Source organism: Catharus ustulatus, chromosome 1 (genome assembly GCF_009819885.2).
Source record: "Catharus ustulatus isolate bCatUst1 chromosome 1, bCatUst1.pri.v2, whole genome shotgun sequence".
Classification (NCBI taxonomy): domain Eukaryota; kingdom Metazoa; phylum Chordata; class Aves; order Passeriformes; family Turdidae; genus Catharus; species Catharus ustulatus.
This window is the reverse complement of record NC_046221.1, coordinates 138,691,766-138,717,395: the sequence shown is the minus strand read 5'-3', so window position 1 is coordinate 138,717,395 and position 25,630 is coordinate 138,691,766. Positions and strand designations below refer to the sequence as shown.

Below are 25,630 nucleotides of genomic sequence, written 5' to 3'. Positions count from 1 at the left end.
TGCCGGTCCGTGAATGTGGCTGAGTTTGTGACCCTGCGACTGAGGCTGTGGGGTTTCTGTAGGGAGCCCCAGCCCGGAGCCGCGAGAGGAGCAGCAGGGCTGGGTTGTCTGCACTGACTGGATGTGGTGTGGGCATCCCGGGGGTGTTGTGCTCGTTCACAGCCAGGAGCCGCAGCCTCGCTGCCAGCCCTCCCTGCTCAGGAACAGCTGCGGGATGCATCCGTGGCACTGGGACGAACGGACCCCTGGGTTCTCCACAATTCGGAGGCAAAAAGGAATCCCTGGTTTGCAGAGTCCTCTGGGTTCAGTGGCCACCTGTAACATTCTTACCATCAGCCTGAAAGGTAAAATAAAGATAATGTTTTTGTATTTGTATATTGGCAAATCAACAGATGTCCAGGAAAGTTGAGGTGGCCTAAAAACTTCCCAGGGAGTAAGAATGAAGAATCTTTGCCACATATTTACTTGCAAAAGCAGATAATGTAATTATTGCACCCAAGACATATTTGATTATTTCAATTTAGACTAATCATGTGTTCTTCTAAATGAACATTTTTTATCCACCCAGAAATTTATTCAGACAAATCCTACAAATCCTATTGTATTTGGATATTTGTCCAGGGTTTGTAATGTTCCACAGCCAAGGTAGAGCAGTAGCAATAACTCTAATAATTCTTAAAATAGCTTCTGCTTCTTCAGTTTGAGTTAATTTTCAGGATGTTTTTAAAAAATAACAGAAAAAAAAATCCACTGTAGTTTTTTTAGGTTTCTCTGTGGCTATATATAAGACTTATATGAGACACTAGACACTGAAATGCTGGTAACTTCAGGAGTACCAAAACATGCTGCTGTGTGACCACAAAAGCAGAAGTCCAACAAAGGGCTTAGTAACCTAAAAATTAATTTCAGAAATATTTAACATTCATGCTGCTGGAGTGAAATCCTGACTGCTGTGGTGGGAGTGAGGTCAATTCCCTACACAGTACGTGGGGATTCCCTGTACAGCACAGATGAAGACACACAGGCATCCCACTGCTCTGCTACCACAGGTAGGAAATAGAAGTGACTGTGACTGTGAAGGAGAAAGCCTGAGACTCCAGGAAACACCTGATATCTCACCTTTCTTCTGTGATCTCTCAGAGAACAAAGGAAGCAGGATGGGCCACCAGGACAGACTCATCAAACACTGGGCCCTGAGGAAAATAAAAAAGGGAAAGTTACATTCAGTTCATTCTCTTGCCTGTAGAGCTTTGTACCTGCTCCCCTCCCAGTCCTAAAGGGTGAGTTCTGCAGAGTACACCTACCATCCGGCTTATTTAAACAGCAGAGAAAGGAACTGAAGGTTTACAAGGCCAGAGAGAGGGAACACGAGTCAGTGTGTACTGGCAGCAAGGCCCACCAGGGGTGCTCTGTACTTCATGTTCTTTAAACAGCCTTGGATAGGATACAGAAATAGAAATGAGAAACCAAGGGCCATATGGAAGGTGACTCCCGCAAATACTAATTAAGAATGTCATGGTCTTCCCTTCTCCTGCATGAAGGAGAAGTTCCATCTTTTCAGCAGGAAGACTGGACATAAGAGAGCCAGTGCTGGAGCTGGACACAGGCAGGGCCACGCTGGGACAAGGCTGCACCTCAGCTGGATTGCCAGGGACCAGACCAGGCTGGGACTACGTGTGCCCTCCGCAGAGCATTCGGCACTACCACATTTCCCTGGGATCACCACAAGCTGCCTCTCTGCCACTGTCCTACGTCTGGGAGCACAGGATTGTACAGAGCTTGTACAGAGTCCCAAAGAAATTCCTGCAAGTGATACAGTGTCTGCAGCATGATGCTGGCTGATGAAAATCCTTGGTAGGTTTTCCATCCCATCCCTTCCCCTTGACAGGGCACCTCTCCACAGACCTACTGCCTTCTCTAATCCAAACCACCCTGGTACTGCCCCAAATGAAGGCAGTACCAAAGTAGCTAAAAAAACCCCCAAACCCCAAATAAACTAAACAATTATATTGAACTAGTTATGTTATTCAGGAATACAAATTGGGAAATTAAAATTAAATGTAAACTATGAGTATTCAGGGATAGCTGTGTATTCAGAGGTAAAGTAACAAATACCTATGACCTCTTAAATACTTCCAAAAGTAAACTGCACAAAGATTTCTCTAAGGCTCTGATAATTTTTAAGTTCTCCATGCCAGTACTAAATGAGCAGACTTGTTGCACTCATTCCAAAGCTCACTAGCTGTTAAGATTTTTTAGTATTTTAGATATTACTCCTACTGCAGCTATTAAATTTATATCTATTTTCTGATAGTTCCCAATTCTGTGACTTTCCAAATCACAGTGACTTTTCAAAACATTATGTTAATCAAGAGTTTTCTTTTTTGTGACTTCTTTACTCAGCTCTTTGGCTGTTCTCTACAGAATGACCAGTACCTAAACAAGTAATAAAATATTCTAAATTGTTTACTGTGTCAAATAATTCAGGCCAAATGTTTCACTGATCCAAATATCTGTAGGTCCATTGAAGGCTGTTCTGTGATGCTGATTTATGAACCACAGAGAGCTGCCTTTGAAGCAGCAATTTGTTTAGCCTGGGATAGCAATGACCTTGAAACTTAGCTCCTAGTACATGCCTTGTAATTTCCTGGGAAGGAGGCAATCTGAAGATTTTCTCATTAAACTAATTACTATCTTTAGAAATCTGCACCTGTGGATTTCTGCACAATTTTGCCCTTAGAAATGCTGTTTCTCATTGTACTGGCACTGGATTTAAGCTGGTTACACATACAGATATACAAATGTATATATTTATGTATATATATGTATAATATGTATGCATACACACATATTTCTTAGCATGCTTTTATTGGCTGAAAATCCATCCAGGTCTGCAGATATCACAATATTCACAATAGATGGTATTTAACCTCAAGGTTTTCCCTGTTCCCTAGTGAGATAACCTTTCTGCACTTGGCCCATTTTTCTCCACAACTCCTTTCTTTTTTTCCTTCCTTTCTCATAGTAAGGCTGCTTCAAGGGTGGCTGAGGAACGGTTTTAATTCAGATCTAGTGGACCTGTGCCTTACTGGCATTCTAAATTCCCAGTGATCTGAAACAAAGAGCTGCATTTGTCTATCTGACAATACAGGGGATAGTTCAGTGCACGACCCTGTGAAAATCAGATGAACATGTTTGCATTTGCTGTAAATGCAATTATTATCAGGGAACACAATCTGTCACTTTTAATAGCCCTGATGTGCAAAACTAGAGAATAATGGCTGCAGGTGTTCACACAACATTGTTGTGTAATTGTGCAGAGACTCGACCAGACTATAAATCAAAGCAGGACTGTATTTTTGCACATTTTCATCCTATTAAAAAAGTATGTTCTGTACATATTGGGGAAACAAAGATATAGGCCTAGCTTGTCAGAAGACTAGTCTTCTTTTTTGAATTGAATCTCATCATTCAGGGTGGCATGTGAGCTGTGGCTCCTGGAGGGTGGCTATAGACATGCTGTCCCTCTTGCAGTGGCTTTAGCAGAGATTACAATTTGAAATCCCTCCCAATCACACCACACATTTACTGGAGCTTTCCTGGTAATGGGTCAGTACCTGTTACCATCTCAGGCACCTGGCAGCTTTGACAAGGAGCAAGTCCTGAGTTCTACACATTGCTGACACTCAGGGAAAGGGGCTGAGCAGGGGTACAGCTTCAGATGTTCCTCTGCATCCCTGGCTGACAGAGTGATCCCCACTTTCTCTCAGGATCAGCAGCAGTGCCACTTCAGCTTTATGAAGACCTCAGAAGTTCAGAGAATTTAACAGAATGATCCAGACTATACCATAGGGTGCCCATGTACTGCTCATTTTTCAGACTTCAGAATGACTTTTTCTTCTTCTTCTCTCTCTCTTATTTCCAACCTTTTCTCTCAGTTAACTGTACACTGTCTACAACAGCACAGATAATTAGTAGACATACCTGTTTTCTTAGTACCTCATTTTACTGTTAATTGGATTTTATGATAAGTAATGAAAAGCTGATGATATTATTACCACTGCATTTGTGGGGGCTGTGCTTGGGGTTCTGTAACACAGAGAAGTTGCTTTGGGGTTTCTCTACAGGCATTTCTGCTGTATCACAGCTTTGTTGTGGAGGGGAGCTCAAGATCCCTGAGAGTGCTGAGGGTGCCGGGGTGCCAAACTTTCTGATGTGCCTTCCCTCATTCCTTAATTCTCTAACAGCTGCTGTCAAGGCCCATCCACTTCCAGCTGCTGTTTTAACAAAACAGTAGCTGTATAATGTTTAAGAAATTTTAGTGGGACCAAAGCCTTTTCTTTCTTTCTTCTAGTGTAATTTTCATGTGGTTTGGACTGGCCCTTTGTCTTTATAAAGGACATTTTATGGTCCACAGACCCCCAGGAGAGGCCTTCACAGAAGGGAGATTTGGGGGTGAGAGACAGTAGTGCCCTTTTCTGCACATATTCCCACCACTCCCAACACAATCCTTATTCCACCTAGATTTAGAGACAGAATTTGGGTCCAATGCCAAAAATGTCTGTCAGAAAGCTCTTTCAGAAATGCGGAGGTTTTTTTAAAGCACATTAGTGGAAAGAACTAGTTTTACAAAGGCTAAGCAAAGTTGCTTTCTCCTAATGTGAGTGGAGGCTGCAAGGGTACCCGTGGAAACAGCTCCCTCTCCCGGAGCCATGCAGGGCTCCCACATCTTGCAAGGTGACATAAAACCTGCCACAGCCAAAAGGAATGGCATCAAGGACTTCATGAGAGAGATAAAAGAAAAGTCACATCTGATGGGGAATAACAGCAATGCACCTGAGGGCTGGGACGAGGGGAAAAAGAGGAACAGGAAAAGAAAGAGACAGAGAATGGAGTTTATTTTTCAGTTGCCAAATGAAAGTTTGAAATATACTTCAAAATTGATTTAATCATACTCTGTAAAGGGATAGAAATTATTTTTTTTTCAAGAAATGAAATTGTACTATACAGACACATCAAAATGTAACATTTTTATATTCTTATTTATATACTACATGTTTACATGTATACAGACACTATTCCCAGAGAACTTTATCTTTAGAGACAGACCAATGTCAGAGTTTCACTTGTGATATTTCAGCTCCACTTAAGTTTGGTAACATTTTTTCCAACATACCTTTGTCTCAGTGTCAGTTTAGATGTTAATTTAGATGCTTAAACTGATCTGTCAGAGGTTGTTACCCAGAAAAATAAAGATTGGGACAATGGTTTGCATTTTGGCCAAAGGCTGCCTGTCACTGAGAAGATTATTCTGTTGGAAATATTTTGGTTAGGTCTGTGGTCATACCTCAGAAAAAGTCAGCATGGTGGTAGCCATACCAGGAGAAGGGCATAGCAGTATATTGCTATAGATTATTTCCCTTATTTGAAATAATATCTATTAACATAACCATACTAGAATAACTGAATGCAACACATTTTGTCTTGGCTTTTTAGTTTGTTGCTCCATATTCCATATTGATAAAGGCATCACACTTCCCCAAGGCCAACAAGCACAACACTTTCCCATGCTTGTGCTAACCTAGGCAAGTCTAGCAAAGGTCTTGTGCTAGTTCTGTAATTTCATAAGAAATGCACACGCTGGAATGCCTTTCTGGTGCAGCGTTTTAAGAGCATAAAGTCACTCCAGCACAGACCTGTTGGGCTGTGGCTGGATCCCTGAGTGGATGCTCCTCTTGGAGATGTCACAGGCAACCTCCACAACCTCAGACCATCCACAGTGCCCATCCCTGCAGGCACCAGCTGAGCTTCTGCTCCCAGCCTGGGGTGCTTGTTCTAGGATGGGCAGCACTGTGGGATCAAGACCAAATGTCCTCAGCCTGACAATGGGAGCCTCATGTCCTGGCCCTGGTCCCAAACAGTGCAGTGTTTGTGTGCTCAGTGAAGCAGTTTTCTGGCTGGTGGTTTGCAGAGTGCACGGCAGGCAGGAGGGTTTCCCTGCACTGTGACTCCGGCACAGCCATGGACTGAGCTGCTCGGGGATGGGCTAAGGACACTGCAGAGCTGGTGGGAGTGCAGAGCCACCGCTCCGGCAGCGCGGGAGCTGCACTGAGCGCGCCCAAAACTGAACTAGCTAACACAGAGCCCGAGGCTGTTCCCAAGCTCAGGGGCTGGTGCATGCAAAAAACTTGTGTGTGTGCCTGGGCTTGGACTCGGCCGGGGCTGTGTCCCATCGGGACCAGCAGTTCATGCAGAACTGGGGCTGTGTTAGACGTGACAGTCCCCAGGGACACTGTTCTGGTGATACCACACCTGAAGTGCTGTATCCAGCTCTGCAGTCCCCACCACGGGAAGGACATCGACCTGTTGGACCGAGCCCAGAGGAAGCCAGCAAGGCGATTAGAGGGGTGGAGCACCTCTCCTGTGAGGAAAGGCTGAGATAGTTGGGTATTGGTTAGCCTGGAGAAGGCTTTGGGATGACCTGATCGGGGAGCCTACAGGAAAGATGAACAAGCTCTTTACTGTGAGGATAGTCAAGACTGGTACAGGTGCTATGGATGTCCCCCAACCCCTGAGGGATTCACGCCAGGTGGGATGGGGCTCTGAGCAACCTGGCCTAGCAGAAGATGGCATGGCAGCAGGGCTGGAACTAGATGAGCTTCAAGTTCCTCAGCAATGCAGGCCATTCTGTGACTCCATGATGGGATGCTCAGGCCACTACAGCTCATCCCACATCAGCTTCCGAAGCCGTCTGAGAGGCTGTGATGCGCCACAAGTCCTCAAAGGCCCTCAGCGGAAGGAGGGAAAAAGCGGGGATGGGAAAGACCGAGAGCCCGCCCCTCAGCCGAGCCGAATTCGCGCCGCAGCCGAGCCCGCAGCCGAGTCAAGCCCCGCCCACATCACGTCAGGCCCCGCCCACATTAGCCCACGAGCCGTCTCCACTCAGTGAGGCCCCGCCCCGCCCGGGGCCGCCGCCGCGGTTCGGGCGCAATGGCAGCCGTGGGGCGGGGCGGGGCGTGCGCGCGGCTCTCGCGAGAGTTGCCGCGGGCTTGGCGCGGTGCTTGCTGGGTGCTCGTTCCTTTTCCGGCCATCTTGGCGGCGCGTCTGCGGTGAGCGGGGCCGGGCCGGGGGTGCGGGGGCCGCTGCGGGCGCTGCTGCCGGGTTCTGACCGCTCCCCTCCGTCCCCCTGTGTTCCAGGTACCGCCCGACCCCGCGCGAGGCAGCAAAATGGTGGCCGCGAAGAAGACGGTGAGTGAGAGCGGGGCCGCGCCGGGCGCACGTGGTGGCGGGGCGTCCGGGCAGCGCCGTGGTGCGGCGGGGAGACCCCGGCATGGCCCGGGTTGGCGGCCCGGGGTGCTGGGGAGCCCCTGGGCGCGGCCCTCAGAGCTCGAACCGTGCTCTGCTGACACTGGCCGCGCCCCTCGGCCGCTTCCCGCTGGGCGCGGTGTCCTCGGGTCCCTCCCGTGCGATGCCCCGGGGTGTTTGCAGAGCTCTTGAGATGGCTGTAGGGATGGATAGGGGGTGCCGAGGTCCTAGTGCGGGTGGAGGTCAAGTTTTGCTTTTCCTGCCATGTTCTGGCCTTTCTCTTAGACTGGCTCTGACAGATCCGGTTTTCTTGGTCAAAGGCGGTGACTTCATCCGTCAGATGCGCGTAACTTGTCATGAGCATCACGCTCCCCGTTCTAATATCAGTTCGATATTGCACAGAATTACTTTTTTCTGCTGCCCCATGCAACGTTTTCAGTGTGCCTCCTGGGGAGTGACAGACTGTAGAACTGGCTTAGATTTGCAAGGCCGAAGTGGTACTTGCTTGGCCTTGACTAGCTGAGTTTGACAAGAGCTTGTCAGATACGTGCAGATTTATGTAGATGGCAGCAACAGTGCTTTGAGGTATATTTTCTTATTGAGAAATACGTGGGTAAGAAAGAGCTTTCTGAACTTGTGAAAACACAGTTTCAGCAATGCCCCATCCATAAGCTTTCTTGTACTCAAGTAACTGATTGGCCTTTCTTATTCAATGTTTCAGATTATAGGGGGATTATGAAAAATGCATGTGTTTGAAATGTCTGTTATTTTCTCTATTGTTTTCAAAAGTGTGAAGTAACACAGTGTTTTTCTACATCCTCAGAAAAAGTCCCTGGAGTCCATCAACTCCAGGCTTCAGCTGGTTATGAAAAGTGGCAAATATGTGCTTGGGTACAAACAGACTCTGAAAATGATTCGTCAGGGCAAAGCCAAGTTGGTCATCCTTGCCAACAACTGTCCTGCTTTGAGGTAAGCAGATGTGTGAGAAAACAATTCTGAGATGGTTTCTTCTTCACACACAAATGCAGTGTGTGCTTCATGCTAATTGCTGCAGAGACTTAATACAGAGGGCTTTGCAGGCATGTTCTAGAGTGCTCTGAAACAAAAGCAACAGGTAGTTTGCTGTGTAATGATTTCAAGTCTAGAAGTGTTAAAATGCTTCCTGGTGTTTTTCTGGCTTTCTAATTCTAGGAGTTGGCATTAGAGCAAGTACTGGAAGGTTTTTACACTTACTATTAAGTTTTCTAAAAGTATGATGGGGGCCGAATTCCCATGTTTTTCCAAAGTGGTGTATTGGGAAATAATTTTACAGCTAGGACAACTGATAACTGATTTAAAATATTTGAAGCACACAAAACTTGTCAAAATTAGTTATAAATTTGGGGTCCTGGCCTGTGAAACTGCTTTTTTGAGAATGTAATCTGTACTAATATGACATTTTCCTCACTGAATATCTGGACCGTTTTTGTTGTTGAGGTCTATTGACAGGCTCAAGAAAATGTAAATGCAAAACCCAGAAATTAGATACTTGAAGACTAGCAGGACTGTTGCAGTAGGCAGCGATCCCTAATATTAATGAGGATCCCAAAATGCTTGGAGAGCGGTATTGACCACTAGACTCTCCTGGTGGAAGTGAGAAAAGAGGGCAGTATAGATTGGACTTTTTGTTTTAAAATACATGGTTCCTTTCTCAGCTGCAATAACTGTCTCTCTGTTCAGCATCTGGCCACATCAACATTAACTCTCTTAGTTCATGCACTTTGGCGTAGCTCCTGTGACCTTTCACAAGTCTGCAAGTGCTGAATCCTTCTACCATGTAGAAATGAGCCTGTGTAGGAGCAGCCTGAAGGGTTTGTTGTTACAAACCTTCAGCAGACACCTAAGTAAAGGTTCCTGTGCCACAACCCTGAAGTGATTCTGCCTCACAGGAAACAGCTGTGTTTCTCTGGGTGGGAATGAAAAGTCTCTCAAGGTTTGAGTGTGGTAGAAGTTAAAGCTGCTCTCTGTATTGCAGTTGGTCAGAATTGTTTGTGGGTCCTGTTAACACCCAGTTTTTGGATTTCAGAAAATCGGAGATTGAGTACTACGCTATGCTGGCCAAGACCGGTGTCCATCATTATAGTGGGAACAACATTGAGTTGGGCACAGCGTGTGGAAAATACTACAGAGTGTGCACACTGGCCATCATTGACCCAGGTAATTGCCTCCTGCAGTGTAGGGACCAAATGAGGAGGAGTCTGTGGATCCTCCCTTCTCCTGTGAGTAGCAGCACTGAGCAAGGGATGAACAGGAGTGATGACAGACTTCACTGCCTTTTTCCATCAGGTTTAACACTTGAAATTTCCTCTGACCAAGGTCCTGCTCTTTTGTAAGTCCAGGGTTCTTAGAACCTGGAAGGACTGCTGCTGCTTCTCTTGCACATAGCTCTTTTACTGCTGAGCCCTGTGAGCATTTTGGCTACTTGTCAGTCTGTAGGGAGGTTTCAGTGTCTGGGAAGCAACTGTATGTGACCTGTTTCTGGAACCATCAGTTAGGACATGAGCTTGCACAACATACTGTTTACAACAGCCCTGTTTGACTGTCCTTAATCTTGAGACAAAGGACTGTGACTTGTCCTGCTCCCCAGAATAATACATAGAAAAATAACCAATAAGCAGGTGGATATTCATCAAGGGAATGACGATTATGTTCAAAACTTAATTTTAAAACTAAGTTTGTATGTAATTGCTATGCTTTGGTAACAGTCTTTGTCCCAGAGAGTTGCTCAAATTCTTTATATGTAGTTGAATTCCTATCCTCTTTCCATAATGTTTTAAGAGAAGAATCAATCCCTTGTTCTGTTGACCAGAATGCATATGCACAGGTTTAATGGTTTCTGTAATAACTTTAACCAACTGTTTCTCAAGTCACAATGATTTGAATTTCCAACTTCTTCATAAAATTTTATTTAGCTTGCTTGTATTCAAATAGTAGCTGTAAAGGTTATTTTCAAAATACCACTTTCAGGTTTGGTTTTGGGTGGGGTGGGAGCTGCAAGTAAATCCTAATGCTCTGTAGCCGACACTGCGAATATTCTCGCTGTCCTGATATTTCTGTGATCAGGGGAGGCTAGACATTCGCTATAGTAAAACCATGCATTGTGTCCTCCAGGACTAGATTGTTGTTTTAGTCCTGGCTTTGTAAATGCTGGTGACAGGTACATAATTACTGTATTTGGATTAGAAAAACACAGTTACAAGTATTTTTGTGGATTTTATCAATTATTTGCTTTTTTCCTAAGCAGACTATCTGTTGCTTTTAGGTTGTTTTCTTTTTCTAGAATCACTGTGGTGATTTTGAGTGAAGTTGTTTTGTCTTATTTTTATTCCTAAAAATATCTTTCTGTGAGTCCTCTTGTAATAATGCATTTTTGTTTTACAGGTGACTCTGACATCATTAGAAGCATGCCAGAACAAACCAGTGAGAAGTAAATGCTGTAAAGGTGTTTTTTCTACAATAAAACTGGTTACAGATCTCTTTAAAGAAAAATTTGTATTATAATTTTGTTGGTTTTAGGGAACAAACTATATAAATGAAAATTCATTACCACTGCTGTGCTTCTGTTCTGTTAGAAATAGCCTTCACATGGCAAAATTTGCCTTTCTTTCTGTAGGCATTGTAGATCTTGTGAGGTAAGTGAAGGAAGGCTTGATCATGGCAAGTGTGATGTCAAATCCCAGAGGGCTTCCTTAGTGTTTGCTTTTGTAGTGCTAATGCAAACACAAGGCATAATGTGAGGGAGAGTAACAAATTTGGGAAGTTGGTGGGGAACCCTAAAGGTTTACTTAGATTAAAATAATTCATGCTGTTTTTACCAAGTGAATCAAGTTCTAATGTCCCATTTTCCGTTTGTCTTTTCCTTCCAAGAGTACATATCTGTAAAAGAGCAAACAGGATATAGCTTCTAGATGTGTAATACACGCTTTCAGTAGGATACCAGTTAAATTCAGAAAGCTGTTTTTAAAGCAGTAGCCTTTTTCTTAGTTTTCTGAAGATACTGGAGACAGATGAGCTGGTATTCTCAAGTCACAGTCGCTGAGAATGTCAGTGTCTTAGAGATTTGTGCCTGTTCTGAGACCATGACTGCATACCTGTAACATTGCAGAATTCAAAAGTATGCCAAAGCACAAGGTACTTTTCAAAGCTTGCTGTTGTGTATCCATGCTCACTCATCAGCTTGTCTGAGATCACTTAAGTTCTGCTGCAACTACTTCTGTTACAAAATGAATGAAGTTTTGTGTTTCCATTTGGAGATAGTCAAGAGGCAAACTCTGAGGTGCGTGATAGCAAAGGAGGAAGTGCTGATATATTTATCCATTAAACCACAAATCTGGATGAGTTGCAGTCAAAGGAAGGGAGTGAGACCTAAAGATACTTTTAGGTGGACAGAATAAAAGCAATTTTGCTGATTTTGTTTGTGTTTTACTGTTCAATGTGTGCAGCTAGCTGAATTGACCAAGTAATACTTTCAGAATTCATATACTGCTTGCATTCAGGAAAGTTAGAGAATCAGTGAATACTGACCAAAGGACAGCAGGGAGAAGTTGGATAGTCTGGCCATAATAAGAAAAAGTTCTTGAAACTTCAGGTTGTGATGCCCTGATAGAGTTGAGTTCCCACTTGGAGCATTTAATTCCATCACAGTTTGAATACAAGTGTATGAATTTGTTTTTACTTTCTACTGATCCGGTAGTTACTCTTGTTTGAAGAATTCAAGTCAAGCCTAATGGCTATGAATGCTGTCCCACTTGTTCTGTGTATGTCTGAATACATAGAATTTTATATATATACACAGACTGCGCTTAAAATACTAAGAGTGGAGGAGGAAAATACAGAAAAGCAAGCCAAATTCATACTCTAAAAATACTTCAAAACATGGAGGTTTAATTTCAAAAAATAACAGCATTTTATTATTTTGCATAGCTTATTTCAGTTGTTCTGCTTAATTAGAACTTTTGCTAGTTACTAAATTGTTTTTATAAAATTTTCAACATTTCTTCTCTGCAATCATTGCAAGACAACACATGGCATATAAATGCAAGGATCCAAAATAGTCTTTTCAACTTCAGACACAAAGATGTTATTTTACTTTGAACCAGTTTTAAGAAAATAGCTCTGACAACTTTGTATGTATAAATATACAGTGTAACATACACTTGAGTCTGATCAGTATTTTAGTCTGTTTTCCAAGTCTTCCATTCTCTTTGTCATTTCTTCCAGTAGATAAAAGTTAAGGAAAGAGAGCTACTGATAGGATGCATTAATAGAAAAAGTCAGCTACCTGATTGCTATGGTCCATAAACATTCTCTTCTTTCTCCTCTTTGACTCACAGTAGTTTCTCAAACAATATTCCCCTGTATTTTCTTGTTCTGATTTGATCAGCTGAGAAAGCTGTGTGCAGCCCCATTCCTTGACAGGCATACCTTGACATGGAGTTCAGACTGCAGATTATTAAAAAGGCTGGTTCTACAAATGGATTGCTTTTCTCTATTTTAAAGGGAGGGTAAATATTTATGTAGTTAATGCAGTTTAAAAAATGTTTTACTTAATTGCACATAACTAACAGTAGATAATAAAACTGGGATTCTGAGACCCCAGTAAGAATGTCTGCTCCTTATGGTCTGTTCCTGTCTGCAGTTGTGACAGTGGTTTCCAGACAGATGTGGAATAGAGCACAACAAACTCCATGGGATCTAGGCTGTTGCATTTACACTAAGAAGCTTTAGCAATGCAAAGTAGTGTACAGCATCCGTTTCCTGATAAGTACTTCCAGTTGTCTCCTGCAGGAAGAGGTTGGACCAGTACTATTGGCTTCACCTCTCTCCAAGTTCCATGGAAAGGTTTCATCCAGGAGAAGCTAAGAGGAGGCCTAGCATCAAGCGAGATCTGAAGGCACTGAGATCTACCTCAGAAGGATGAATTTCCTTCACCCCACTCATTGCTTGTTTGACGAGGGTCTTGATTTCAACATTTTAAGGTGTTACACAAGGGAAGATGGAGAACTGGGCATATGAATTGGGATCTTTGACATGTTACTGTTAGGAATTTTTTAGGGCAGACAGGCAAATTCAATTTGGCCTCTTGAGTTTGGCCAGAACAGCCACATGTTGAGTGGGCCACATTGGCAGCAGAAGAATCTCCTCTTGCTGGTAAGGAGCAAGAGTGGGTATTCTGCTTCTGTGGGTGTCCAGTCTGCCTGGACACTGGGTTTGGTAATTTCTCATCTGTCTGTTGCAGCAAGGTTACTCTGCGTACAAGCCACGTGAACTGCATTTTCTTCATCAGATATATTTCTCAAGTGTTCACAGAGGCAAAGTTGGAGCAGTGAAACTACACTCAACTATTGCTAGAAGTTAATGTAGCAGAACACGAAACAGAGTGGACTGGTCCCTCTATTGTGTAACTGGAATTTTGTAGCCACTTCTCCTGCCCTCACCCCCCAGATCTCTGGCTGAGAACTAGCCAGCAGTCTGCAGTTACCAAAAACAAGTGCATCACCTCGTACCTCAGCTGCTCTTGAGATAAGGCAGAGAAGTGAGGTTTCTAATAGAGGAAACTGGATGGTTTGTACTCTTCAAAGCAGCACTCTGAGGAAGTGCTTGGCACTGTTCCTATCAAAATTCCTAGTCTCTCGCACAGTGTTGACAGGATCTCCATCACCTTGAGCCATTGGGGTAAAAATCACAGGATTGCCTGCTCAAATGGTAAAGCAAAAAAAGCACATGTCGCTAAGCTTCTGAGCTGCAGGGAAGGTCTGAACTGGTAGGCAACATTCTGCATCAGGTTACCAGCCACTGAGGGCTCTGCTTGCCTCCCTCTGGACTGACTGTTCACAGTCTGAAGGTGTTCCTGTCTGGGCAGCACACAGTGATGAGCTGTTGGTATCACTGCATTTTTCTGTGCAGAAAGTAAGTGCTTACTGCTCTTGCACACAGTTACACAACTCAAGTAGAAGATGTGATGTCTTAGTGTTTATTTGATTATACAGGAATTTGCTGTATGAGTAGTGTATGATGAGTTGTATTGCCAGTTTGCTGCTGTTTCCTGAGATATGAATGTTACAGGCAGCATAAAGGCTGCTGCACTAGCAGCTCCCTTGAAATAAACAGACTAACGGTGGCAGAAGCTACAGATCTGCACTTTGCTCAGTTTCATCTGCATTTCTTCTAATGCAATATTAACCAAACCTGAGTCCTCTGATTTTCTCTTCATCTAGAAGAAGGATCTCAAAATGACTGCCTATGGTGCCTCACCAAGCAGTTCAGCAGGGAAACATCTCCTTTACTTTGACACCTATAGCCAGTAAATGCTAATTCAGTAGTACCTGAAGAAGTAACCCAAAGCAAAGTGTGTTAGTCTTGAATTTGACCAGTTGTTTCTTTGCTGTTCCTGAAGATCTTTGCTGTAAGGGCTTATTTATTTTTTATTTTATTTTATTTATTTATTTATTTATTAAAATTCAAGATCCTTATTAATGTTTTGGTACCTTCTATGAAAGAGAAAGTCAAGGGCTTTGCTTCTTGGAAACTATTACGTAGTTTCGATATTCATTACAATAAACTGATTTTAGCTATGGAGACAGACTTGATGCTAAAACATTTTGTTTAACCTGCCTTTGTTATCTTACCTGTAAGAAACAGTTATTCAAAAAGGATATATCGCTGGGTGAGTTTTTTTACTTCACTGGTTGCATAGTTCTGGAATGTCACAAGGTTTTCACATTTGCACTGGTCATTATCTTTTGAGGCTTTTGCTGAAAAACAAACACTTAAGCATAGGCTAAATGCAGAATAAATTGAATAGGATGGGGAGGAAATGACAAGGAATTATAAATGCAGAGCAGGTTTAATACAGCTTCCTGTTCTCAAAACAGGTCAACATCCAAAGGAACACCCTGAGGCAGATTCTGTCAGTACTGGAAAACAGTACACACTGTGTAGTCCTCTATGTTCAAAGAGCAGTCTCGGTTATTTTAAACAAAGGTAACCTGATTACCTGTTGTTGAGTGAATGTGACTGTCTTCAAAAAGATAGTTGTGGTGTACTGCAAGATGTGGACAGTCAATGACATCTGTGATGGCTATTGTGGTTGATTCAGGTCCTGCAGGAAACCCCCAAAAGTCTTAAAAATCAGACCCACTAAATTATAATTTAATTTTTTTTCTACTCGCATGCACTGAGTTCTCCTTAATTAGTAAGCAATTTCACTAATTGCAGTGAGGATCATTCAAGGAAAGAACTAGGGATACAAAGATGTGAAGGAACTAAGCTGTTAGGCTGTATTTACTGTATAAGTTCTTTTAAGTTGTGGGTTGCAGAATTGTGGAGGTGCCTGTAAGAAACAGAAGTGATTGAAAGCTGAACATGCCTAAAGTGTCAAGCATAGTGTTGAAATACAAGCTTCCCCATGAAGTATTTCATTCAGATGATGCAAGAAGCATGCAGCCATGCTTTTGTTACAGTGAATCTCCATTTTTTGCATTCCAGAATGAATGGTGACTTGGAGGGGCAGGGAGGCAGGGACATGAGATGAACCCTTTTAGCTGAATTCTGAGAGTTCTCTACAGAAGGCAGCATGAAAAGGCAGCAGGAGAGGACACTTGAGTTAAAACAGCCAACCTGAAGGCTGTGGACCATTCTTATGAAGCCTCCCAGATGATGCATCCTGCTGGTGAGGTGACTCTTTCAAGGCTGGTAGACAGAAATTGCCAAAGGAAACGATATCACAAAAGGAGCAATAAAAATGTTCACATTCCCTAGAATTGGAGATGTTTCTTGCCAGTAACTTGGTGCTTGTCTCTCATAATACATGGAGAATGCCTCATACCTGTGCAATTTAGAAGAGGTCCAGTGTTGATGGAAACTCCAGGACTTGCCCTTCAACTCAGACTATCAGACTAACTCCTCCAAAACCAGAAGTGATTATTTAATAATAGTGAAGCAATCTGAAATGACAGCAATCTACTTTGTGTCCTACAGTGAAAATTCTTTCATGTTTCATTATAATCCATCATCCTTTGGGGTGAACTGAATAAGAATATTGCTTGGAGAAAGAAAAAGTTTCCTCCTGTCCTTCAGTTTTCTTCTTTATAATGGGAAACATCGATCAGGGAGTTGGGAGTTTTTAGGCGAGAAGGGTGCAGCAGATTCTATTTGATGCCCTACAGTTATAAGCCAAAATACACGTTTCTAATTAATGAAGCACAGCCTTTAAAATGTAAGGATTTATTTCAGAGTCCACACTCCGATCTTTTTAGTCAAGAGGGGAAACAGAAACCTGCTTTGAGGTAGAGCCTCAGCCATTGTGTGCCCTGCCCCGTTCTTGCCCGCAGAGGGCAGCGTGGAGGCAGCCGCGGTTCCTGGGGAATGGGTCCTTCAAAGGAAATGGCCCAGATGAGCTAAAGAGCAGGTATTTAACAACTGCACAACGTGATCGATGATGCCAGGGTGCATGGAGCTTCTGGGACACACTCCCTCCTCTGGAACCCAGAGCTCCTTCCCTGAAAGTAAATGCATGAGGGTAAAAGCTGACTAACTCACCTGATATGCCCTGAAGATGCAGTAGGAAGGTGGAAGATGCTTCTGTGACAGCCAGGTTTGCTATAACTATTGGGGTCCCTGCTGGTTTAGACAGTTTGACAGATGCACAATAATACACAGCTGTGCTAAGTTGCACTGGGAAGGAGATGAGGCCCTCTTGAGTGGAGGTTGGAATTACTGAGCATGAATATTGGAAGAACAGATGAGTGGTTGAATAAGAAGACCAGAGATCAGGCAGCAGAACTACAATATTTATATAGAGAGATATAGATGATATAGATATAGATCTCAGTCTGCATGGGACTCAGCTGCTGGAAGGAAGTCAGATTTTGGAGAAGAGTTCAGGGCAGAGAGGTGTGGGATAAGATCACAAGGGAATGAAACGAATGAGAAGCAGAGTCTAGCTGAAGAATGATCAAGTGGCAACAAGAATGGTGAAGATTACTGTTATAGGAGAGATGGAGCAGGTAAAATGAATCTTGAGTGTTTGAACCTGGGTTCTAGAAGGTGTTCAGAAGCTGCAAGCTAATAAGGAGGTTGTTGTGGGGGTTGTAGGGGGGCCAGAGGAACTGACCTGAAGGGTTTGAGCTTTGGACACAGGGCTGGTATGGACATGTAATTAGGGACAGAAAAAAGACAGAGGCCCTGGTAGAGGTGTGGCAGGAGGTCTGGAGGTCTGCAGTTTGGAATAGATATTGTGCATTTCAGAAATTCCTCTTCAGGCTTCAGAAACTAGTTGGCGCTCAAAGATTTCTGATCTCATTGCCTCTGAGATGCTGAATAGACACACAAGCAGTGACAGAGGCTGATCACCCTGAATCCCTTGGTGAAGTCAGTGCAATGAATAAATTTGTTGGGAAACAATGCTGAAGTTGGATGTTCGTTTTTAGTGTTCTGTTTTGTAACAAAACCAAGTAATTTGTTAGGAGGAGCCTGTGAGGAAGTGTCATCAAAAGCAGTGTCTGAATATTTGCTGAACTGATAATGATACACAGTTTGGAAGGAGCACACAATGTTAACCAGCTGCTGCTGAGTACTGTCATCTCATCAGGGCTGGGGTGTATGACTATATAATTAAAAGCTCCCATATTGCACATGCTCAGAACAGGGCTGAAGCTGCAATCATATTGAGTGCGTATTATGTATGACATTGCCGGAGCCTCGTTAGTGCTTCCAGTCAGATGAGAAATTAACATTAGCCAATGGGAACCTTCCAACTGAATTCCTCTTAATAAGAGGCAAGAGAAAAAAAACCCTCCTTTTTTTTTGCCTTTACTACTAGTCATCAAAAATAATTAATAGTAATCAGCAGCTATTTTACAAGGCAGATGCTTTCTTGTAATAATAGAAGAATAAAAGAAAAAAGCCTAACCCCCAAAAAACGTTTGAAGGGCTTCTACTTTAGCTGGAAACATGTAGCGCACCCACAGCTGGAACTAGGGATGGGAAACTCTGTTAGTGGAGTCCGTGAGGACAGGATCTCCTACTGTCCTCACAAGTTGGAGCCACAGAAAACCCCTGCTAAGGACCAAAGCTGGAATAAAGATAAAAGTCATTGCTGTTGCAAAGGAGGAGAAAAATTGCACTGTATACAATAGAAGGAATTTTTAAAAGACCTTTCAGATTGTGTAAAAGGTTTGGAGGCAGAATTTCTGGTGGAGTGAGTTGATGAATAATAGGTAGTACTGGCGTGTCCAGAAAAACAAGGCTGGATGAGTCCTCAGTTCACAGGTGTGAGGCATTCATTGCCTGTTGCTGGGAGCGGGGGAGGACAGAAGCTGAAGCATCAATGCTGCCTGGTTACCAGAGGTGTAGACATCAAACTGCCACAAAGGGGCAGGATTTACTTATTTTTTCATATTGTAAATAATGTAGTTAAAAGGAAAAAAATGGTGATCGCTAACCACTGTTGTGTGTACCTGAAGGATGCATTTCCATCACTGAGCTCTGGGGTTTGCTGGTCAGTGAGAATTATTATACTGGGGTTTGCTAATGAGTGAGAATTATTGTTCTGCCAGCTAGATAGTTCTGGCTTTGGCATCTCCAAAAGCTTTTAAGATGACATGCTGTCATTGGAAGATTATCTGCCTAATAAGGTTAATTGAATTGACTTGGTTTTATATTATCATATTATTTAATATTTCAGAAAGATGAAATTAGGTCTTTTTAGGACTGAAGGACAAAGACCATGCAAGCTAAGAGACATCCTCAAAGTCTTTTTTACAGGCTCTTCCTTGAGGTCTGTATAAAGAAATCTCCTGCAGCTAATTTTATACAATAATGTTAAAGAAAACAAAAAAAAGGCCAAAACCTGTTTGCATTTAATTCCAAGAAAAACAACCAGATAAAAGCTAGTGAAAATTAAATAGTCTTGCACAATTCTAATATGACTAACATAATTTTATGTGTTGTTTCTGAATTTTGCTTCAGGTACCAATTTGAATTTACAAAAAAATACTGAGTCTTGGGAATGTGTGAGTGGGAGAGACATGCTGTCCTCTCTCTGGCTCCATAGCTTTCATCTCAACTCACATTCTGCCTTCCCCTGCAAAACTTCATCTGGGAATGTTTATATACAAGCTGTTTGTTCCAGAGTGCAGAAGGGTGCTTTCTGAAACAAATCTTCCACATTTGTGTAGCAAAACTCGGGGCTTAAGCATAACTGAAACCCACTCTTTGTAGCTGTGAATGTATGTTCAATGAACTATTTTTAGTCTTCTATAAATATACACAACAGCTCCTGATGATTTATTTTGCTATGGTTTAGGTTTTTGCTGCTGGTCTTCAGATTTCTTTTTTTAAGATATTACAAATCCCTGATTATTTGCCCATATTCCTAATGAAACAGATCATGTTTATTTGGTGGAGGGGGGTTCATTGCATGGCTGACTTAACTGTGGAAATAGAAAAGAGAAGAAGCAATTGATTCTTCTAGGCATAGAATTGTACATATTATGAAACCTTCATGAAAATAAAGGGAAGATAACTACCAATATATTTACACAGTGATGCATTAACAGTATATATTCTTCAAGTATTAAAGGGCAGAAAAAATCCAAAAACCAAAACACCTGTAAACATTCACTCCTCTTCTATCTCAAGGAAAATGGAATTTTGTTACCTTCACAGATTTGGGCCCTTAGCTCTTCACTTATGTCCTCCAGAGCTGTGAAATCCTCAGCATAGAAGAGATGTTTATATGATGGCTCAGAAGCAATTTCCAGCAGTTCTTCCTCAATTGCTTTTCCTATTCCAATGGCATAGATGATGATACCTGAATTCAAAAGAAATTGCACATACTTATTATTTCAGCAGTTCTAATTCTAAGCACTTTTTCATCCATGGAAGGAAAATATGAGAGGAAGAGAGAGCCTAATGTATATTCTATGTAACTTCAAAATCAGTGAAGAGGCTTCATGTTAATTACTGGGAGATTTGCAGAAACTATCTTGTTTGCTGTAATGGGACATACAGTTTTTCTGTTAAAGAGATGACACTTGCCTGGCCACTACTGATAGTAAATGGTCACAGACAGAGTAGTACAAACAATCCAAGAGAATTGCACAGTTCAGCCTCAGAACTGCACTGCAAGCCCTACACACATTGTGTGTGGGGTACATGCAATGCAGCTGATTACAGTAATTTCACGAATACAGGCTGCAGCAATTTGACAAAAATTTTGGTGGAAACCCGGAAGTGCGGCTAATAGTTGGGTGCGGCTAATATATTAATAATTTTCTGACATTTACAACCCCAGACGTGCCAGCCAGAGTGCCGAGCCAAGCACCGGCCAGTAAAAGCCGGCATTTCGCAATTGTTACAGTGTTACCGTGTCGCCCTGGCTCCCTGCAGGCAGCACGGGGGGCGGGGAGAGAGGCGGGAGAGCTCTCTTTCCTCCTCTGCTGCAGCCCAGGGGAGGGGGGGGGGGGCGTGCCGCCATTGCCGCGGCTCGGGGAGGACGCGGGGGGGGGGGGTGCCGCCATTGCCGCGGCTCCGGGAGCCGACGGGAGCCCTGCGCAGCCATTGCCGCGGCCCGGGGAGGAGGCGGGGTGCTTTGTCCGCGCCCGCCGCCGGCGCCACGGGCGCGGGAAAGCTCCGTCCCCGCCCGCCGCCGCTGCCGTAGGAGCGGGGGAAGCTCCGTCCCTGCCTGCCACCACGGGGCAGCGCCGACCCGGGGTGACCGAGCCCAGGGGCAGCGGCGGCCGGCCCCGAGCGGCAGCACCGGGCTGGGCCACCTGGCCCCATCAGCGGCCCCTAGCGGGCCGAGCCTGCACAGCCTTAGCTCAGCCAGTAAACCCCGCCCTCCCGCGGTTCTGTTACTAATTGCACACGGGTCCTCGCTGCAAACGACAGAGCGGCTTATATTCGTGTGCGGCTTATCTATGGACAAAAACCGAAATATTTGCCAACACCCAGAGATGCGGCTTATACTCAGTGCGGCTTGTATTCGTGAATTTACTGTACTCAGTTGATGGGAAAACCTGTTGCATATTAGCAAATGGGGCAGAATCCTGAAAGTTGGCAGTAATTTTTCAGAAAAATGCTTAAGTGCTTCATTGAAATCCTCAGAGCACACTGGGACTTGATTCTTGCTCTCTCAGGGCCACCAACAGGCTGGAAGGCACGCTTAGGAGGGTAAGAATGGGAAAACAAGAAATTTATGAGGCTAGGAAAGAAAAAGCCTTACAAGAGGGATGCTCAGGACAAGTATTTCCACAGCAGAGGTGCTAAGGAGAAGGTAAGTGAGAATGTGTAGTTTTCTTAACTCTGGAAGCAGGGAAAGAGGAAGTGCTTCAGAGCCCTCTCACCAGACAGTTTTAAAACAAGCAATAGCTACAAAACATACAGATCTTCAATAATCCCTTTTTCAGCAGTTATGTTTTTATGCTCATGAGCATATGATGCAACATTTCTCTTTATATCAGTTCTGGCTTAGAAGGTGTCCACAACGAGTACTGATTTTGTGATTCATTGTAGAGCTATGAGCTTCACAGCTCTTACATGATTCAAGAGAAGCAGCTACCTTCTCTGGTTGGTTTCAGATGAACCTGGGATGAGGAGGTTTGATATCTTTATTTAACATGAGGTAATAACTGCTGCACACTCACTGAATTGCATATTTTAATATTTTTGCTGAAGAATCATGGGCCTGATAATACTACAAAATATGCATTTTCCAAATTTTTCACTTTTAATGTGAGTATCTCCTTAGTTTTCTTCATGAATCTGCCTATCATTGCACTTTAGCCAGGAAAGAAAAGTGTTCAACAGAAGCTGATTCCATTTAATGCATGCACCAGTCATGCTGAAGTGAGTGCTATTTAAAGACTTGGGGATATCAGTGATACAGTTTTCAAGATCTATTTCATATTGAATAAATACGTTCATATTGAATTTAATGCTCATATTGAGCATTACTCTATTGGTTATGCTGCAATTACAGGGGGTGGGTTTGGCCTGTAGCATTGCAGAGTCAGTGTAAGCAGTCCAGAGCTGAGGTTTCATTCAGCAAGAAAGTTGGTTTGTACTTCTTTCCTTCTTCTGAAAATTCTCCATGTAGTTTCATCTCACTAGTAAGCCTGTAAATGTTTGGGGTTTTAAAAAATACTTTAAAACTACTTTATCCTTCATTGTAATGGCACTCTTGTTAGCACGTGCCCTTCTCATATCCTTGGTTGTTTTTCCCTTTTCTCCTTACAGAGAGGTATCAATCCTGATCAAGGCTCTACTAATCATGTATCAAATTCTGATTAATATGTCAAATCAATAAAACAAGCACAGAAAAAAAGATGTGCAAAATCTTTTAAAGTCTGGCTATTTTCTCTGTGTTGGGGACCATCACCCATGGTTTTTAAAGGGGTTTCTTGTAAGGAGGGAAAAAAAAAAAGTTTTGCCAAGCAAAAATGGATTGTTTATTTTCTTGGCAAGTTTTAAAAATTTTCAGTTGACTCCGCTAAACAGATGAAAAGCTTCTGATTTGTGGTACAGGTGTCCTAAAGGATGGATGTCTGCCCAACATATTAGAAATTAAAAATCACCAGTTTTCAGTCACATTTCAGCATATAGGCATGTAGAAACAGTAAGATAGACAGCACCACACCTATATTCTTTCAAAAAGAATCATCGTCCTTCTAGAATACCATTAGCACTATAAAACTTGTCAAAAATAAAGAATATACCCTGTAAACAAAAATACAGCAAATTATTACCATAGTATTTCTCACAAGAATAGATTGCTGTATTTTGAAGAGACACCTTGGGGTTTCTTTCATTGTTTTCCTAGAATTTTTGATGAAGTTTCCAGTGTTCTCAGATGTCTGTATCCAATATCTACCCTTAGTGGATACATTGAAGGCACTCAGGACATGCCAGGACACCACCAGCTGTGGTGAGACCCCCCCATGGGTCCTGCTCTGGGGGGTGATGCACATGCCTGGCAGCAAAGGCCCTTCCTTGCAAACACAAAGCTCTGATGTTGAGAACACACAGATCTGATGTGCAGGACAGTGGTCACTGTACTGGCCAGTCTGCTTTGTCAGACGCTCTCTCAATTAGCACATCCAAACTGTTACTACATCTCATTTCTAACAATATTTCCTTTTTAGAATGAGACACTGAAAACATCTCCACTTACCACGTTGCTTTGCTCTGGTAGCCCACTCAGAGACTTCATCCTGGGCTCGTCCATCCGTAAACACAATGGAGATTCGAGGGACATTTGCTGAAAATGGTCTTGCTCCTTCTGTCTCTGTGAAGCTTCTCTCAGACATTTGCCTCAGTGCCAGTCCTGTCATGGAACCTCGGCCCATGTATTTCATTTGTGACACAGCTTTCTTCATGTCTTTGGCTGAGCTGAACTGCCTTAATGTAAACTCTGTACGAACCTCAGTGGAATACTGAAGCAAACCAACTCGAGCTGCTTTGGGTGAAATCTCAAGTGTATCCAAGATTCCTGAGACAAACTGTTTTACAATTTCAAAATTATCCTCTCCAAGACTTTTTGATCCATCAATCACGAACACCAGGTCAATTGGGCCTTCAGTGCATCCTGTGAAATGAGCAGCAGAGCGTATAGATCAAGGAAAAAACTACATGAGGCTGGGAAAAGGGATCCAGACACCCTGGCAAAGACTCAGGGATCATCTAAAGTATCTTGTTCCTGGCTCGTCCTACTGCGCCAACGTGTCTGAAGATATTGTGTCCAGACTGTCTTAAAAGCTAAGAGTGGGCCTATGACTGAGAATTTAACAAAATTATAACCACAGAGAATATTTACTGAGACATAGTCTGCTTTGCAGAATACTACAGCTCTTAAAAATGTTAAGAATTACTCTTAAGTGAAGAGAACTGAAAAACATAGCTAGCACAGCGTTCCCATCATTGTCTGTCAGACATAAGTCTGTATGCTAACTTTGCCTTTGTCAAATTTGTCAGCACTGAGAGACAAGGAAGAGAATCACTGAAGCTGCATTTGTGTTGCAGGAGTTATAAAACAGTTTTTAAACTATTTAATTATTGAGAGAATCAGAATTGGCTAGATAAGAGGTTTTTCGCTTGTAAGTGTCTACCAATTTTGTATTTAGAAGAATTATGTATTGCTGCAAATAATCTTTTCTGGTTCACTCAGAGCTAGGAAAATTTGTAAAATTTTTGTAAAATTTGTATTTCCCATACTTTTTGGTAAATGCACATGCAAAATCAAAGTAGTTTGTAGTCACTGGGCATCAATAATGAGGTTAGCGAATTTAGAGATTGGAGAACATCTTCCTAGCTACAGACTGCTTCTGCCAGGTGGGTTGTTTTGGTACTTTTTTTTATTCCGGAAAGGAATTGCCTTCAGCAGGCAGAAATTGGTGTGCTTTGTGCAAAAGCTAGCTGCAGAGATGCTCAGCTCCTATTGGATCAATGTAGTTTCCAGGGAAAATTGCTATACTAAGGAATGTAAGATTTGCCTCTTAGTCTGGACCAAATAAACTTTGACTTCCACTCATGTCTGAGCTTTGTACAGGGAGAATGCTGTAAGCACTACACAAAAGGGAACTGTGCAGCAGAAATTACTCTGCAGAAATTACTGGAGATGTTTGTTACTAAGTCAATGTACAAACCAGGGATTTTCAGCTTTAAAGCCTGGACTTTTCTTCTTAAAGGTACCTATTTTAAAACTGCTCAAGAATTCCTTTCTGCAGTCATTTGAGAAAAAGACACATCGCATGTACTAAGGTGATGAAAATGTAATGAACATACATCTCAGAACCACCTCAATACTACTGCATAAGTCAAGAAAAGGCAGCAGTTCATGGTGCATGGTGTCAGGATTGAGAACAGTCAGAACTTGTTACAGTTCTTTTGGTAATCACAGCTTCCTCACCTAAGGCATCCATTTTTGGCAGAATAAATGTTTTTATGGCATTCCAGTAGAATTTCTCCTCCAATTTTTAAGATGAGATAAATGCATGTCATGTTGAAAGATAAGCAAATAGAATTAATGGTATTTTAAAATATAGTATATAAAGATAAAAGACCCATAGTATATGAACCTGATTAAAATGCACATTCCTTGATAATAAGATCCCCCTTTGGCTTTTTCCTGATGTTTCAAATATTATTATTGTATTTGATGATATACTAAAACAACTCTTCCAATTTGATAGATTTTTGCTTAGGAGAGCATCAAGTTAATTGTTTGAGACATTTTCTGCCACACACATATGCCCTGGGCTTTTAAATATTGTGTCATGTTTGAAAT

General features: G+C 42.7%; 2 protein-coding genes and 1 non-coding gene across 8 annotated transcripts in view; 2 read left to right on the top strand and 1 right to left on the bottom strand.

The window, feature by feature from the left end:
- The first annotated feature begins 6,987 nt into the window (after nt 1-6,987).
- RPL30 (ribosomal protein L30) lies at nt 6,988-10,833 on the top strand. Its single transcript, XM_033059333.2, has 5 exons — nt 6,988-7,109; nt 7,198-7,248; nt 8,129-8,274; nt 9,371-9,501; nt 10,726-10,833. Exons 2-5 carry the CDS (start codon nt 7,228-7,230, stop codon nt 10,773-10,775), a joined length of 348 nt encoding a protein of 115 aa, XP_032915224.1. The 5' UTR covers nt 6,988-7,109; nt 7,198-7,227; the 3' UTR covers nt 10,776-10,833.
- On the top strand, nt 10,369-10,503 carry LOC117009186. Its single transcript, XR_004420438.1, has one exon. It is a non-coding gene; the product is annotated as a small nucleolar RNA SNORA72 (small nucleolar RNA).
- Nucleotides 10,834-12,208: 1,375 nt separating the features above from the next.
- The window catches only part of MATN2 (matrilin 2), a 65,742-nt gene continuing 52,320 nt past the window's right edge, over nt 12,209-25,630 (bottom strand). For 4 of the 6 annotated variants that reach the window (XM_042779200.1, XM_033059297.1, XM_033059288.1 and 1 more), the window contains 6 exons: nt 23,519-23,932; nt 20,006-20,158; nt 15,964-16,035; nt 15,341-15,445; nt 15,003-15,098; nt 12,209-12,563 (listed from right to left, as the gene is read on the bottom strand). In XM_042779200.1, the coding sequence (XP_042635134.1) occupies nt 12,511-12,563; nt 15,003-15,098; nt 15,341-15,445; nt 15,964-16,035; nt 20,006-20,158; nt 23,519-23,932 (893 nt within the window). In that variant the 3' untranslated portion in view covers nt 12,209-12,510. The remainder of the gene's footprint in view (nt 12,564-15,002; nt 15,099-15,340; nt 15,446-15,963; nt 16,036-20,005; nt 20,159-23,518; nt 23,933-25,630) is intronic. The other 2 variants (XM_033059307.1, XM_033059323.1) reach the window with 2 other exon arrangements.